Here is an 18,296-nt window from a genome sequence, read left to right as displayed (position 1 = left end):
ACAAGAAGAAAACAAAATATGATCGAAACTGGGAATCTTTTCAAAATAAGAAGGAACCAGCACGCATCCACCTCTCTTAATAGTAATGCTAATGTATGAAAGTCTTTAAATTCGAATGTATACAAATCTAACTTTAAAGCAAATAAAATTAAACTGCCTATAGATAGGTAGGTAGGTCAACACTTTCACAAGATTCAGAACATCAGAGTGCCAGAAAGAATCTATTCCAAAAAAACGCCTGGTTTGAGGAAAACAGACAAAAAGTGGTAATCCAAGTTTTATTCTCGTCATAATATAATCTTCCATTCAAAATTCTTCATCTTGAAGAAGAAATGCCTTTTCCTTAGATGAACGTTATTGTGTTCCAATGAAACACTGTAAAGATTGCAGACAAAATCAACGATCGATATGGCGTAACAACAAATCTTCATTCTCGGAATCACTAAATTCACCACACCCATATAAATATAACATGTTGATTAATAAGCTTTCTTTTTCTTGAATTTCCCTTTGTGTCCACCACCACCACCGCCGCCTCTGGGTCCACCCTCGCCACCACCATGCTTAGCTTTTCGTTTCTGTTCTTTATCATATTTCATTTTCTTTGAGAAATGTTGCATAGTGTTTGATGCTGTATCTTCGTCATCAACATCGATACATTTTCGTTTACTATCATGAAGTTCCTTCATTTCCTGTGGAAGGAGAGAAAAGTGTCAAAGTTAAAGAAAAAAAAAGAAAAAAGGAAATTCGAAGAAAATTTGTGAACATGTTTCGCTTTCAGGGTTAGGTTGCGGGAGTAAAGTTTTTAATTTGTCGTTCTTTGTTACCCAAACTTTACTGTGACTTCAGGATGACATTTTAAGGGACGATAACATCGCCAATTCTAAGATAATGACTACTGTCAATGACCTCAACCTTTCACAATTTCTCCAAAACAAAAGGAAAAATTTTACAGCATTTCTGCTGAACAAGTCATTAAATAAGGGTGTATAAAAAATGCTGACCATTCTAGCGTGACGCTGCGCTTCATTGACTCTTTGTACTAACAACATGACTTCTTCTTCGACAATCGGGTGTTGTGGAAGCTTTTTCCCTATCAATTGTTCGATCCGCTGGTATAGCTCAACGTCGTATCTGAAATTGAAAAGGAAAGAAACTGATTGAGATTTTCCTGATTGGGTTACTCAAAAAGTTAGGATTGTTGATAATAATACTGATTATCGTCAACATGAAAAATAGAGCAATCTGTTTTGATCTTTTTAATGACCGTTCGATTCTTTTTCGAATGTTTTGATGTTGATTTCATCAAAATAGAGCAGAGCTGAGCAGAGAGAAAATACACAAAGAGAAAAAAACATAAAAAAGAAAGAAAAAGACAAATAAAGAGAGAAAAGTTTGTTGATATTTTTCAAGTTGACGATAAACCAGTTATCACACTTTTACTCGTACAATATCGGATATATTGTACTCGGTACCGTGCGATTATCACTTGTTGCCTGTCGTAAGTTAAAACGCAGTTAATCACTTTTTAGTCAATCCTTCCTTCTTAAAAAATAAAATAAAAGGAAATTCTTAGAAAATCAAGTTTTCAAATTAGATGCTACAGATTGGGTTTCTTTTTTTGTGGACGGAATTCCCTTCTCTCACGACCAAACCAATACTAAGAAAATATAGATTTCTCTTAATTAAATGGAATTGTAAAAGCCTAGGCCCAAATGTGTGTATCTTTAATATTACCAGGGGGGTCAAAACACTTATGATTTATTGTCCAGGATGGATCTATACATCTGATTTCGTCTGGCCGTATCTTGTGTATATAAAATATCCCCCTTTGACAACTGGTTTTCAGTTTGTTACAAAATTTAGCCCACTCAGTAATCTGTCAACCTAAAAGAACATTGCGAAACTTACTGTGTGACGAAAGTGATTGAACGACCAGATCGTCCAGCACGAGCTGTCCTTCCCACACGATGGATATAATCCTAAATGAAAATCGAATTGAAAAAGAATGAGATCTAAGGCAGTTTTAAAGACATAATCATGGTTGTATATTTATTGGTGAGCCGATAATTTAATTGAAGCTTTTTAATTTGAATGCAGCAGAATCAGGCATAGCATCAGCATCCCACCACACCCCTAAAAAGGGGGAAATTCGTAAAAACGGCCACAGAATTTATGTAATTTATCAAAAAAGAGCCATATATTGGCTAATTTAACAAGTTTTACAACATGTTCGTTCATTGTAATATATATTGTATATACTAGTTTGAGTAAAGAAAGCGATTTAAGTTAATTTCATACTCAAAGTTTCATGCCATCCAGGATGGCAATCTTCAGTGAAATCAGTGAAATATATTGCATATATTCTTACGTCATTCATTCTGCAAAGAGAAACCTTACTTTGGAGTGCGTTGGAATATCAAAATTGATGACGATATCAACATGAGGAATATCTAATCCACGACTTGCCACATCTGTTGCTATTAGGATATCTCGTGATTTTGATTTGTATTTGTTGAGAGCTCCTAAACGTTTGGACTGTGAGAAAAATTCAAAATTTTTATATCAGTAAGTTTGCGTGTCTCGACCTGATCTATATATCTAAAATACCGGGTACTATATCATTTGAAAGCTCTCAATTGCCAATTTTAGAATAAATATTTGATAGGTCGATTTTCAACATTTTTGAGTACTTTCTGAAAGTAACTCCTTTATTCAATTGAGCATAACTTTTGATCTAATGAATCAAATTTAATAAATGACCCGTCGAAATTTAAGTTTAACTTTCTTCGTTTCAATGAAAAAGGATTGGTTCCTTTAAAATTTTTGAATTTCGAGCAAATTGATTTTAAAGAGAGAAAAGTTTTTGTGGCGCACCTGGTATTATGTATCACCGTTATTTAGGTTGAACCTGGAAGTGTCTCTGTTTTCCTATTCACACACCTCTCCATCAGAATAAAATCAAATTTATCATCATAAAGTAATCCCACACTTTGTATTTGTATTTAAATCTGGACATAACATTCTAACGACACAAAAAATCCAGAATACCAGACGTTATTGATTAGATCATAGTGTCCTATAGTAGGTTGGTTTCCCCCCCCCCCTAGAAAATGGAAAAAAATCCCTCTTCCCCCCTTTTAAATCCCCCCCCCTGAGATTTGAAAATTCCCCCCCCTAAAAATTTTTTTTTCAATTTTTGCTCTTGATGCTTCTATTCACGTTAAAAATTGAAAAAAAGTTTCCACAGAGTTTCCACAGAGTGTATGTATATATGTATATTTTTTAGATGTTAGTTTAGACAAAGTTAGCTACAGAGAGTAGAAAAAATATTTTTCCACAGTAGAAAAAATTTTTTCTCCTCCCCCCTAGACTTTTTGGGGCCATTTTTTCTCCCCTCCCTTTTGATTACCCCCCCCCCCCCCTAGATTTTTGAAAACCATTTTGCCCCACCCCCCTTTTCCTATTTTCTGAAAAAAAAAATCCCCCCCCCCTTTTAAAAGGGGGGGGGGGGGAGGACACTATGTAGATACTTTTATCACCTCGAAATGGCAGACTTAACTAATCTGCAATCATTTGTTATTATATTAGAATTTATTTTCGAATTTAGTAATTTGATACCTGGATGTCTGCATTAATAAGATGATAAAATTGGTTATGAGAGTAACTTCAACTCATTGTAGCTTGTATTAGAATAACATAAAAAATGAATTGCTCTATTTGATACCTGTGACATTTGGCCATGTAGTGGAATCGCATGAAATCCCAAGTGACGAAGTAAAAGACAAACCCTGTGAAAGAAAAAACAAGTGATACTTTTATGGACCTACCTGGTTATGCATTTAACACATATATAATTGTTATCTACGTGAGCATGAACGTTAAACAATCATTCAGAACAAAAATAGTGACGATTTATTAAAATTAGTCGTTTGTTTCTTATAAAAAACGTTTAGAAACCAAAATTTCATGCTCTTGAAATATTCTTTCATATTCAAGACTTCGTGAGCATGAAAAGACATCTACCTCATTAAAAAATTGAGTAATTTGGCTAAGAACATTGATGTATGCTTATTAATAGTGATTCTTATAGATAAAGATGCGTTTTTTGAGCTGGAAAGTTTTTTTACAAAAATCTGCTTGACCCATCTTTTACCTATTTTCATGCAAAAAATCAGAAAAAAAACAACGATCCAATATTTCACAAAGTCCAAAAAACCCTTTTTTTAGCCGTTTTTTGGCCCAAATTTGCCCATAAACATTTTTTTCGAAAATTGGGCTCAGTCACATTCGGGTGTTAGTTATGCATCTTTGTGCAAAAAATCATAAAGAATGAAAGAGCCAATCTCGAGAAAAGCTAATACCTAAGTAATTGATAATGTGCTTATAAAAAAAAATCGAATTTGGCCAGTTTTTCTATAAAAACACGCCAAGCAACCAAAATTTCATGTCTAAACACATATATGCTTCAAAAGTAAGCCCTCGTGAGCAAAAAAAACATCTATCTCATAAAAAAATTGAGTAATTTGACTAAGAACAGTAATGTATGCTTATTAATAGTGATTCTTATAGATAAACATGCGTTTTTTTGAGCCAACAAATCTTTTTGCAAAAATCTCCCTGAGCCATCTTTTACCTATAATGGTACCCTACTTCCCTGCAAAAAATCAGAAAAAATCAATGATCCAATTTTTCACAAAGTCCAAAAGACCCGCTTTTTAGCCGTTTTTTGGCCCAAATTTGTCCAAAAACATTTTTTTTCGAAAATCGGGCTCAATCACATTCGAGGGTTTATAGTTATGCATCTTTGTGCAAAAAATCATAAAGAATGAAAGAGCCAATCTCGAGAAAAGCTAATACCTAATATAATGTGCTCATAAAAAAATATCGAATTTGGCCAGTTTTCCTATAAAAACACGACAAGCAACCAAATTTTCATGTCTAAACACACATTCTTCAAAAGTAAGCCCTCATGAGCAAAAAAAACTTCTATCTCATAAAGAAATTGAGTAATTTGACTAAGAACATTGATGTATGCTTATTAATAGTGATTCTTATAGATAAACATGCGTTTTTTAAGCCAAATAAATTTTTTTGCAAAAATCTGCTTGAGCCATCTTTTACCTATGATGGTACCCTACTTTCATGCAAAAAATCAAAAAAATTTAATGATCCAATTTTTCACAAAGTCCAAAAAACCCGTTTTTTAGCCGTTTTTTGGCCCAAATTTGCCCAAAAAATTTTTTTTTCGAAAATCGGGCTCCATCACATTTTGGCCACCACTGTTTTGCACCTTTGTACCAAAAATCAAATGATTCCTATGATTCAATCTCGAGAAAAGCTGGTAACGAACGGACGGACGAACGGACAGAGGTGAATTTATAGGACCTTCACCCCACCGGGGTAGGTCCAAAAAAACAGTAGAACTTGATATTCCGTCCAGAAAAGGGTTCACCACTGCTCCATACAGAGCTGAGCTGGTTCCCAATGGTCCTAAACCTCGTGGGACACTCCAATGCAAAGGATTAGACCCAATTCTCATCAAATTATCTCAAAATCTCAAAATATACCGGGTGCACCAAAAAAAAGTATACAACTTTGTCGAGATATTGTGAGCTTCAGGATTTAAATTTTTCGTTCATTCTTTTTTTATTATATAGAGGATGCTCTAACTTAAATTTTGAGCTATCATACATTAAGTTTGAAAAAGTAGTTCGAAAGTTGTTTCCAAAAAACTGACTTTTTTTTCATGTCGAAATTTCAAAAAATCATTAAAAACAGCAATCACGCTATAAATAAGACAAAATTACAAAAACACAACTTCATTGGTTTTTTTTATTCTTTTTTCTCTTATCTTATATTTTGCCAACAGTTTCTCCATCTTATTTGCACGTCATGAACACGTCCAACACCAGCAAACTCAATGCAGACCCAAGTTCTTTGAGCAACTAGTCTAGAAATGGTGATCTATTTTTTCAAAGGTCTTCTCACATAGCACACACACATAGCATCAAAACCTCTCTTGGAGATTTCCAAAAAAAATTTTTAGCCTTTCCAAAAATAATATCCCACGTGGGAATAGCTTGTTTTACCATACTATTAAATTCCGTAAGTTTTGATGAACACAGTTGCATTTTTTTGATATTTTCATGTGTAAAGAAGGTAAGTGTCAAGAGAAAAGTTTGCTCGCTGTTTTTAGTCATTTTTTGAAATTTCGACATGGAAAAAAAGTCAGTTTTTTGGTAATAACTTCCGAACTACTTTTTCAAATTTAATGTATGATAGCTCAAAATTCAAGTTAGAGCATCCTCTATACAATAAAAAAAGAATGAACAAAAAAATAAATCCTGTAGCTCACAATATCTCGACAAAGTTGTATACTTTTTTTTGGTGCACCCGGTAGAAAGAAATGTTTTATTAATTGGAAGAACAACATTTAAATTTAGTCAAAATTACCCAAATAATTTTGATAGACACACTTGTTTTGTTCTCATGAGACCATACGAAGAAAATTTGGAAAAAATGTTTCTAAATGTAGTAAGTTGAAACTGAATCAGTTGCTTCCAATTAAATCATAATTTAATGACCTTTGTACATTATTGCAAGTTCCACAAAAAATCATGAAAGAATTTCCAGCCAGTTCGTTCATGATCGATACTAAATAGCAATCCTGAATAAAAAAAAGAATAATCACAGATCTTGGTCCACAGATATTTGGACAGAATTTATGACAAAGTTTTGAAAACTATAATAAATGAGGAAAGGTGATTATCAGAAAATATATCTTCCTTATGGGACATATGATAACACATTATGATAACACATTATGATAAACTCATGCATCGAAATAAGGGTTATAAAGTGCATTCCACTTTTTTGGCAAGCATGGTTTTTGCATTTAGAAATGGATTAATTTTCAATTTTTAGCTTGTAAGTAATCTAAAACGCATTGCAATTTGGGAAATGCGATACGCTTATTCAACCCCTGTTGGTGAAGCATTCTTTTGGAATCATACAAAATAATGTAAAAATGTTTACCTTATACTTTTGAGGTATGAATATATAGCTTTGTAACAATTTTTCTACCGTTTGAAACCTAAAGGAAAAAGAAAGAATACACTTTTGGAAGCAAAAGTGAATGCTGCAATAGATAAAAGTAAATTCTAATTTAATTCTCCCAAAAAGGGAAATCAAAAGACATAGCAAAAGCAAAAGAAAACTGTCTAAAAAGGAAGAACTTTAAACAATGAGAAATAGGTAAATCAAAACATGTTGAACAAAATGATCAGAACTTGATTACACAACTTACTTGGTGGAAACCTCAACTTTGACAGGATTTTGAAGTGATGCTCTTTGTAATTTTGCAACTTTTTTGGTCATTGTGGCGGAGAAGAGGTAAGTGTGTCTTTCTTTGGGAATAATTTTGAGAATTTTATCAACCTGGTTAAAAAAAGGGTTTTCAGTATATTATTAATGCAACTGTGGAATGAGCCTTAATAGTAATATCTTCATCTATGACTATCAGACCAATTTAAACATTAATCACTTTAATTTTTCTTCACCCATTTACTATCCCTAGTTTAAAAGTCGAAATTTTCTTGTGAATGAATTTGCTTTCAGAGGCTTTTTCAAAGACTGCTAATCCTCTGCCTTGGTGGTTGGCCGACCATATTATTCTAAACACAAACTACAAACAAGTGGTCAGTGAGTGGTCACGTTGACACGACAATATCAGATGTCTCCTTCTTAAAAGAGGTATTTTCTCCTTCTGTGCCTGCTGTTTTTTTATAAAATTGATTTCTTTTCCAAATTTCAGTTTATTCTGGTATCTTGAGAACACTATCTCCATACTTGTTCTTCAGCTATTGGGTTCGTGATGTAATGTCAGAAAACATTGCAATATGGTGCATTATCATGAATAAAAAATAATTTAAATGCTCACGTTGGGTCTGATACAAAGCATTGAAGAACATTAAATCAAAAATACCTCCTCTTCGAAATCCATGTTCAATATTCGATCAGCTTCATCCATAATCTAAAGAGAATTTTATACACAAAGATCTCAAAGAACTACTTTAAAGAACTATTTTTTTTGGCAAATAATTACTTATCTATTTGGAAATCCACCGAGAAGAACCCTTGTTTTGTACAGAGTGCAAGGGCTACGAGTAGGGTTTTGACAAAAATTAATTGTAACCTACCAAATATTTCAGGGATCGTAAACTGAAACCTTTTGTATTTTCCAAATGATCTATCAATCTTCCAGGTGTTGCTAAAAGAATAATATAAAGTTTTAGTTATGTTCTACCCCAAAAACCTTCAATAAAACACAACATAGTGTATCTGATCAAAAATTTCTTTAATTTTTAAAAATGGCGATCAAAAAAATTATCTAAAACAAATATGAGGACAACCAGGTTGAAGAATACTTTTTCAAAATGTTTTTACCAATAATAATGTGAGGTTTCTTTGCAAGTGCCAAACTTTGTGCCATCATGTCTATTCCACCCACAATTACGGCTTGAAAACATGAGAAGTTAGAGAAGAATAGTTGTGAGGTAAATCGTAATATAAGAATAAAATTTTTAGAATTTAGAATGCACTTTTATAGGAACATAATCACTTACAAAATTTGTAAACAAATGCTCAGGCAAGTTACGACCTGTGCAAAAAGATTCGATGAATCATGAAATATGCAATAGCCAGTTATTATGCATTGATTTTTTCTGCCTTAAAACTTAATTGGTTATTTTCACTATACCTTTCCATAAAGTCCTGGGCCAAAAATTCTGTTTCGGCCATTTTGATATATTTCTTGAATTTCTATAAATATTTTTCGAAACAAGTTCAAATTTTGTAGGAAGATAAGGTTGATAAATGTTTTTCATTTCCCAAAAATTTCTTTCTGAAAAATTGATGATGTCAGCAAAAATCACCAAATTTTGTTTTCCCTGAAAAAAATGCAGTCGTCATCAAGTTTTTAAAAAACTGTTTTTTTTATTAAAAGGCATTTATCAACCCTACCTTCGTACCAAATTTGAGATAAATATTTGGACATTTTAAATTTTTGCTGGTGTCAGCAAAACCTGCTTTTCCTTAATTTTCCCAAAATGACTGAAACAGAATTTTTGGCCTAGAACTTCTTGAAAACGTATTAATATGACAAGTAAGAATAACTAAATTTTCCCGAAAAGAGAGTGGGACAACTGTACAACTGCACTGAACATACCACATTTGACACCAATTGAAGACCCAAGTGCTTCAAACTGTTCAGAAATTTGGAAAGCCAATTCTCTAAATAGACAAAAAGCATGTTTAAAGTCAAGAATCAAAATAATAATGGTTATGAAAATTACAAATGACAAATAAACAGTTGTGTGAAAGTGTATATTTTTCACCTGGTTGGAGTCAGAACAAGTGCGTATAATCTTTGAGGGTTATCCAAAAGTGTGTGTAAGACTGGAAGTGCAAATGCTCCTGTTTTTCCTGAGCCTGTTTCTGCCAGAGCAATAACATCTTTTCCCTCCAAAGAGACAGGTATTGATTCACATTGGATTTTTGAGGGAAACTTCCATCCAAGACGATCACAAGCTTCGCATAAAATCTCATTGATTCCCTAAAAAGAAAATCTAGCTCTTTTATTTGGCTTTAAGTTCAGGTCATAGAATATCATTGGCCTAGTCCAAAATTAATTGAACTGTTAAATATCTAGCTTGAAGTCTTTCTTTTAAGTGACATAAACCACACCAGTCTTTATGAAGGGGAGGTGTATATATGTATGTATGTAATAGTTTTTGACGAAAAGGTAGCAACAAAGGCTAATAAAAGTCAGCGCTACGATTAAATAATAAGTTTATTTTTTGTTGGCAGCTCATTGACGCTGCTACTGCTGCTACTGAGGCTAGATATTGACAGCTTTTGGTTGGCAATGTTTTTTTGCTCTTATCAAGCGAATGTTATCTGTTCTGGGACTTCCTCTCACATCATCTAACACATTTTAGAGTTCCATCTCTTTGCTTTTTTGCACATCCCTTTGCTTTTTTGCACATCCCTTTGATTTTTTGATAGTGAAATCATTGGTGATGGTTAGATGATATCCAAGCCAATTCAACTTGTTTAGGTTGTTCATGTTTTTTTTCTTTTTCTTCTTCACTTTGCAAAGCCACCTTTATCGGACGCTTTTTCCTTGGCCCATTTTCATGTTCAAACCCAATACAATGTTGACGCGTTGGTTTGATGTCGCTGATGCCAGTATTTTTGAGCAGATCCTCAATTTCCTTTTCGTCTTCTTCTCGATCTTTTCTTTCCTATCTTCAATTTGTTCAGGGAGTCTATGAATTATAATGTTCCTTTTCCTTGATTTGATATCTCGTTTTTTTTCTCATCTCCTCTTCTTTTTGTTCAGCAACAACAGATTTAAGATTCGTACTTTGCTTATTTCAGCATAGATTTTATGTGAAGACTCTTTCATAAAATCTTTTGTCTGTTGTATCTCTTCTTTTATCATTTTCCTTGTTTTGGCCTCTAAGTGGGTCATCTTTTCTGTTAGGATTTTTTCAATGTTGTTGTTTGCGACTTCGCAGTTTTTGATTAGCTCTTTTTTGAGTTTTTTGATTTCCTTGTCTTTCTTAGCAATCTCCTTTTGCATCATATGGTACATGTTTTCTCTGATTTTACTTTTTAAGGATCTCGTTACTCACACACCATTGTGACATACATGTTGATTATTATAAGTGTCAACGAAGATTTGCAGTTGGTAAAGTGGCAATTGTGTGCACTTGTAATGTATCATACGTTGACAGCTATGGCATTTGAGTCAATTCTAATCTTCATCATCAATACACGTAATGAGGGTGCATGTTGCACTTGTGTTTGTTGCTTCAATTGGTGGATCTTGGGTGTTTTTGTTGCAGACAGTCCCAACTAACTTTACAAAAAGGTTTGGATTTAGGACTCGAATGAGGCCAAAACGTTTACAAAGACAAGAATGAAGCTTCTGTGTTTGAATTTTTAGTTCAGTTTTTTGGATTTCAGGAGGGGTGTTTAAAAGAAGGGGGCTTATTAAATAATTCTTAACCATCTTGTTTCACCTTTTTGTTTCCTTTCAGTTAAAAATATGTCATTTTAGGGATTAAAAAAGTGTTGAAGTCAGTTTGAATACTGAAAAATGATTCTTTCTTCGAAGGGGGGCATATATTGGAAATTTTTCCTTAATGGAGGGGAGTTTATTGGAGTGGAGCTATCAAAGAAGTAATATAATATGCTATACATTTGAAAGGCGCTGTGATAAAGTGGTAGCATTGACCACTGAGGTTCGTTTTCCACTTGTAGTGGTTCACTTGGCTAGTGAATGAAACTTTGCCTGGGTCAACCCTTGCCATATGAGGGGAATTGGGTAGTTGTTCCAAAGTGCTGATGCACACTCATTGAAAGCATCTATAGTTACCTAAAAGCCTCCAGCCACTCAACCAAATAGAAATAGCTTGATGATCTCAATCAAACGGAATCAAAGACTGAAGTACTACGGTTCACTTGGCAAGTGAACACACCTTCGCCCGGGTCAACCCATACCTGCCATGTGAGGGGAATTGGGTACCACTACTCTGATACAAGAGTGTGGGTGATATGCCAGACATTGTGGTGTGTGGTGGCACTCATCCCGCTCTGCGTGCGCAGTTTGAGTGTCTCCACTATGCATCGTGGTATCTATGTCTTGCATGCACAGAACCAGCGGTGTCTAGTGCTAAGCATTCCAACTTGAAAAAGGAGGAATTCCTCCTTCCTAAAGAGTAGGACCCATTCCCCAGTGGGGAGGGCTCATATCATATATCATCAATTATGCATATGTAAGTTTTATCAGGGATATGTTATAGCGTAGCTGGATAACGCACATTTGAAAAAGCCTTGTTCTATCTCTGTCCCTGACATTAAAATTTGATATGGAATTAAACTTTTTTAATTACAAATTCGTGAAATTCGGATTTCTTTTTATCCCAATGATTCTACTGCTGTAATTATTGTTCACGATTAAAAACTTTTAATTATCAAGAGGGTCTGTAAAACATTGGTGAATGACAATTTAAAAAAATGAAAAACATTGTTTTCATTAGTAAAGTTATAAGAAATTTCTGCTGTAAGATTATAAATAGTACTTTTTCATTTGAAATACCGCGCTACACCGCGGGGTGCCTCACTTTCTAACTGATATTTTCAGATAGCAAGTTGGTATATCTGATTATGGAAAAAATTTCAAGTCAATTGAAACAATATTTGTCAAAATATTAAACAATATTTGTCAAAATATTTACATCCGAAATTTTTAAAGAGAAATCATGAAAGCTTCTCAAATTCATAACACACGCTGATAAAATTAGATTTCATTTACAAAGAAGCTTTTGGAGTATCTTTTGCAAATATTATTTTGATGAAAAGCGGGAACATCATAGCAAAATATATGCAAACGTACTGCATGTCTGCTTCATTTTTCTTATAAAAACAGAACAGTTAAGGGGACAGAGATGGATTTCTATTATGAACAGTTTACAATAGAAAAGACAAAGGAGCAATCCGCTAAGGAATTCTCGCCCTTCATCCAGCTACGCTATAACATATCCCTGGTTTTATATTAATGCTTTCTTTTTGCATAGGTTTTGCATATTTTCAATGCGATCTCACCATGGCAATGTGAAACCCAAATTTTTGGTTTTCGCCTTGCCAAAATTTGATTGAGCGAAATCGAAACTGAGTGCCAAAAAATTGTGGAATTTAGCTGAAGAGTCTTGTTACTGAAAGAGATGTGAAATTGGAACTTCAAATTGATACTGTCAACTGCTCTAACTTGGGAGGATTGGTCGAAACATGGGACTGGTTGATATCTGGTCTGTATTTTCACTTACTGTTAAATCTCTTTGACAACAAATTTGTTTTGATATCTCCACCAAGTTTATCAATCATACTTCTTTGTTCCTCTTAGAGTGCACAGACACTCGCGTGTGTTCCACTACAGATTTTTTTCATATTTCGATCTAAAAGCCTACTCAGTGCAAAAGAGAAATCGTGTATTTGTAATACGCTGTTCATTAACTCAAATCAAATGACTTTGGAGGTTCGGTGAAATGGTGGCCAAATTGACGTCCCATGTTTTGTCAGATAGTCCCAAGTTAGAGCAGTTGACGGTATATGGTATGGTATCTCAAGAATTAAAACTTTTTGCCAGGTAAAAGACCCCTAATTTTTTCTCTTAATAGGGCTTTCAAATGGCATAGGTTTTCAATTTGAAAAATAAGTTTGAAATTTCGACTGGCATCTTTAGTTGCAGTCTTCATTGAGATATTTGTATGACAAACATTTTCTTTTGTCTTTTTTATAGATTTCTCAAAATAATTTTGATCAGATAAAAAATAAAACTAAATACTTTCACTTAACTGAATGAATAGCATGGTCAGGACTGATAATTCAAAAGTTTTAAATTTCCCACCAAAAAAACCGTTGATAAGAATCTGCCAATCAAAACACTTCTTTTTACCGGGTGGTCATACTCACCTTTTCTTTTGGAAAATAATTCATAAAAAGTAAAACTTTTGTCTTCTTCAGCAACACGTGCGTTTGCGTAGGGTAAAATGGCGAAATGCAAAAATCGATTTTGGCAAAACTTTTTTGAAAAATGACCCTACAAGATTTTACAATATCTTTTTATTCCATGAAGAGATTACTTTCAAATAAAAAATATATTGACAATGAATTGGTAAGCTTTCTAGAAATCCAAACATAAATTGCATAGCTTTTACCAAAAAATATCAGAAACAGTCAAAAACCAGCTTTTTCCAATTTTCTTCGAGTTACAGGAATTAATTCCTTGTTTGTTTTGATCTGAAATTTTCAGTAGGGGTGGCCAACATGGTTCCCTTGCTCATATCAGGGGGGCCCGAGACGGGGGTAAGAGAATTAAAGTTTCCAAGTAAAATCTTAATTATCACCCAAAAAGTGCTTTTTTTTGCCCATATCCTTTAAATAGATAGTCCCAAAAACTATTCAGGAACTTGGACCTTTTTACAGAATTTCAAAAAATTTGTTAGTTCTGGAGATATAGGAAAAGTTTAGACATGGGTAGTTCGCATTCGTGTTTCGCATTCCCAAACCAAACGCACGTGGCAAGTGAGTCCAACGAAAAAATAGGCTATTTTATTTCTGAGTCTGAAAATGGACTCACAGCTCTGACCCTTCAAGTATATACATCAGTTTTTAAATACGAAGACGGGTTCTCCTGTGTCCGTCTGCCCGCATTAGCGACTCCAGAAGTCATGCAACTTTCATTGACGTCAAACCAAATGTTTCATTTTTCCGTGAACTTTGAACCCTTCGAACTTTTTTTCTATGTATGCTATAAGCGTTCTGGTTTTTACTAAATGAAAGCCCATGATCTTAGCTTTCCAGCGGTATATAACACTGTGAACACGGGCTAGACGGCAAATTGGTAAAATTTCGAACGTTTTGCAACATTTTGAAAATTGTTTGCCGACAGGAGAAAAAGAATTTGCAACTATCAATGAACAAATGTGTCTGGAAACGGAGGAAAATGTATTTGAAGGCTGAAACTTTGTATGTTTATCAGAAAAAGGGTGAGGAATTCAAAAATTCAAATTTTAGTTCTTTCATTTTCACGTAGTTTTTTTCACTTTTTTGCTTCTTTTGCATGGGAATGTCCCCAAAAAAAGTTTTTATTTCTGCCGAAATGGATTTTCTTTTCATTTGGGGTTTCTCCTTTCAGAAAAACTTATTCTTTACTCATAACTTTTTGTTCCTCCATTTCCTGAGGCCCCTTGAAAATGGGTCCTACCACCTTTTTTGACTCATTTCAACCTTTTCCAAGCTATTTTCTTCAAAAACAAAAATAAAACAATGCAATGTCTTCTTTTTTCAAAAAATATATATCTTTCGTTATTTTGATGAATATACTAAATATTTTACAAATATTTTTATATAATAATATTTTAACACCATCAAAGAATTCTACCTCCAAATTTGAGGTCTCTAGCTACACTAGAAAAAGAGATATGCAAAATTTAAGAAGCGTGACTGGAAAATTTCTTTTTTTTCTTTTTTGACACATTTTTCGCATTTTTCCAACCTATTTTCCTGACCTTTTTTTGAAATTTTTAGTCAAATTTTTGACACTAAAATTTGAATATCTTTACAACGACTTATCCTCTGGAGGCCTATGACCCCTCATTTTCTTTCTTTTTCAAAGCTCTACAAGATAGGATAGATTTTGAAAAAAAAATTAAAATTTGAAAAATCTCCAGACGATCTCAATCGAACGGAATTGACGATCGAACCAGTCGAACCAAATCGAACGCAATCGACCGATTGAAATTCGATTGTTGAATCAAATATTACAGCAATTTTCAGATTCGATTGATATTCGATTGCGTTTGATCGATGTTCGACTGCGTTCGATCGTCACTTCATTGACCCCCAGATAGTTCATCGCATAATTTCTACGGGAAATCAAAAGTAATTTCATTCGGCTTGTGAAGTTTGAGAGCTTGGATGTTGGTAAGCTGCAAGAATAAAGGCAGACGATCTCAATCGAACGGAATCGACGATCAAACCAGTCGAACAACAATCGAACCAATCGAATATTACCCAGAATTTTGACCTTCGATTGAGATTCGATTGCGTTCAACAATGGAATTTCAATCCGTCAATTGCGTTCGATTTGGTTCGACTGGTTCGATCGTCGATTATGTTCAATTGAGATTGTCTGGAAATCTTCTGGAGTTGGCTACCCGCATGCATTTTTAACACCTGTTGCGACGCAAACAGAGCATTTTTTCGATGGCCCCCTTTTCATCGAACTAATCAAACTTTTTACTGACCGAATCGAACTGCTATTGCTTAAAAAATTGTGAGTGTTCATTAGGTTCGATTAATTTTTTTAATCAAACTTTAATATCGTTCGATGTAGACAGGAACCCGTCTGCGTATTTTTTTTAAATCTGATGAATACTTGACGGGTCAGAGCTGTGAGTCCGATTTTGGACTCAAAAAAATTACAGTGGGAAAATTCGAATTTAGCGCTGTCCTCACTTACTAAAATAAAAACCAAATTTCGGAAGTTGCGCTTTCTTTAGGCGGGCATCACAAATAACTTGTGTTCGCGTCTTCCGACCGGCTGATGATTTTTCCTAATTTCCGACTTTTTTGAGTCGGAAAGTCGGAAAAACGTCGGATTTTTACAAGTATAATATAGTGCCAGCTTTATCCCACTTTTAGTGATCCCTCCTATACCTTTTGTCCTTCAGAAAAAACCAAAAACATTAGCCTTAATCCTTTGCTTGCAGCTCCTGTAGCCAGTAGTGTGACCCCCTGTATTATTCATTTTAATTCTCCCTCGTGGTTTTTCAATTAGAGATACCACTTTTCTCGCCGCCATCTTGAATTTATGTCACTTTCGCTTTCTCTAGTCCAATAAGACACAGCGATTTGAGTCACGTGAGTCAAATCGCGTGTCTTATTGGACTAGAGAAAGTGAAATCGCACGATCTAATTGGATGAAAAAATTATTGTGTGAACTGGGGCTGAATATAGTTCTCATTTTAAATAGACCTTTTTTTAAAGAGGCAGCCATGTTGAATAATTATGTACTCCAGCATAAAGACAATGATACAGCCATGCATAATTACTGTATCATGCATATTTTAAAAATTATGCATGGCTGTATCATTGTTTTTTATGCTGGAGTACATAATTATTCAACATGGCTGCCTCATTAAAAAAAGGTCTATTCAAGATGGCGGCAAGAAAAGTACGTCTTTTTGCTTTGGAAAAAATGTTGTAAATTCTGGTTGATTTTAAGGTTTTTTCCTCTCTTCTCTCATTTACTTTGATTAGTATAGGCTTCTTCAATGTTTTGGGAAGGTAAGTTTATAAAAGTTATTTGCTTTTCGGTGTGACTCTAGCGTAGCTTTTCAAATTTCCGATAGATTTGATTTTCGCCCGACTCATGGTTTGAAAATCCTTTTTTTTTTTTGCCGACCGACTCGTTTTTTAGACCTAAAAACGACGCGAACACAAGTTATTTGTGATGCCCGCCTTAAGAAAGTGTGACCAGTGATACAATAACAGTATTTGATTGGCTGTGTTTTCAACAGTTATTAGGATATGGGAAATTCAAACTGTCAGCCCATACCATGCTATATATTTCGCCATCAGTATATAGAATAAGAAATCATAGCATGGATCTCCAGACTACGTTTGATGGAGTTCGATTAGTTCGAAATAAATTTTGACTCATGTTTTCAATCAAATACCAGGGGATGTCAATCGAACTCAATCGAATTCGATTTGGAGTCGAATCGATCAAATTCAATCGAAGTAAATCGAAGTGATTGTTCGAATCAATCGAACTCAATCGAAGTGATTGATCAAACAATCGAATTCAATCAAAATGGGAAAAAGATGTAAATCTTCGATCATCTTCAATTGGATTCGATTTATTCAATCAATCACTTCGATTGGTTTCAATCAATCACTTTGATTGATGTGAACAATCACTTCGATTCACTTCGATTGATTTGATCCCACATGGTGTTATTGTTCGAGCTTTTCATTAGTCCACTAACAAAAAAGGATGTCAATCGAAAATTTTGAATATAATCAAACAGTGTAGACCTAAAGCTCTAAAGCAGCATCTAATAACATGAAAACCAGAATATGATTCTTCAATGGGAATCAAAACTATAAAGTGCACTTAAAAACATCAATTTGTCAGATCTAACAAAATTAATAACCGCACTGTCATCATTGACAATAAAACAAACAATTTTCTGTCAAGAGCCTTGTAAACATTCCAACAACTTCCATCGAAATGATCTATCACAGCTCAGTCTACCATTTTTAGCGCGGTCCGAGGATTGAGCCGAGAACGCTCCGCGAACTCCTGCGCGGGTGACAAACTTCAATCTGTCAATCATTTTCTCAAGCGAAGAGTATGCGAAGCGATTCTAGCTTTACTATAGTGCCGTGGGTCATCAATGGATAGTATTCAATTATCATTATCCCTTTATTTTCATTCCTAGAACTTTTGCAAAAAAAAGTGACCTACTGAAAGAAAAGCTTACCAAATCTGAGAATTTTTTCTTGACTTCGTCTTTTTCACCTCGTGCCTCGTCCGCCATTTTGATTGTTTTGAAAATAATTCGAATGTTGTTTGGCTCATGGCCGCCTTACTCAACTTTCTGGGCCGAATGTTTGGGTCCCAATCCAAGGGCTTCAAAACCGGCTCAACCAGACCA

The 18,296-nt window shown here is 34.2% G+C and overlaps 1 protein-coding gene across 1 annotated transcript; it reads right to left on the bottom strand.

Moving 5' to 3' along the window:
- Positions 1 to 276: 276 nt before the first annotated feature.
- LOC136801412 (probable ATP-dependent RNA helicase DDX47) lies at positions 277 to 18,232 on the bottom strand. Its single transcript, XM_067058049.1, has 14 exons — positions 18,123 to 18,232; positions 9,399 to 9,616; positions 9,230 to 9,294; positions 8,449 to 8,520; positions 8,202 to 8,272; positions 7,988 to 8,035; positions 7,310 to 7,440; positions 7,039 to 7,096; positions 6,588 to 6,670; positions 3,728 to 3,791; positions 2,401 to 2,538; positions 1,912 to 1,982; positions 1,005 to 1,134; positions 277 to 692 (listed from the first exon to the last, which is right to left on the bottom strand). The coding sequence occupies exons 1-14, from the start codon at positions 18,177 to 18,179 to the stop codon at positions 480 to 482; spliced, it is 1,419 nt and encodes a 472-aa protein (XP_066914150.1). The 5' UTR covers positions 18,180 to 18,232; the 3' UTR covers positions 277 to 479.
- Positions 18,233 to 18,296: the final 64 nt, after the last annotated feature.

Source organism: Clytia hemisphaerica, unplaced genomic scaffold (genome assembly GCF_902728285.1).
Source record: "Clytia hemisphaerica strain Z4C2 unplaced genomic scaffold, Clytia hemisphaerica genome assembly, whole genome shotgun sequence".
In the NCBI taxonomy this organism is placed as follows: domain Eukaryota; kingdom Metazoa; phylum Cnidaria; class Hydrozoa; order Leptothecata; family Clytiidae; genus Clytia; species Clytia hemisphaerica.
Note: the sequence above shows the minus strand (reverse complement) of the source record. Positions and strands in the feature narration are given on the sequence as shown.

Coding starts and splice junctions, on each gene's coding strand:
- LOC136801412 (XM_067058049.1), bottom strand. CDS start 18,179: ATGGCGGACGAGGCACGAGGTGAAAAAGACGAAGTCAAGAAAAAATTC. Junction 9,617..18,122: donor AGAAAAAATTCTCAGATTTG/GTAAGCTTTTCT, acceptor TTTTCTTTTTAG/GGAATCAATGAGATTTTATG. Junction 2,539..3,727: donor TACATGGCCAAATGTCACAG/GTATCAAATAGA, acceptor TTTTTCTCACAG/TCCAAACGTTTAGGAGCTCT.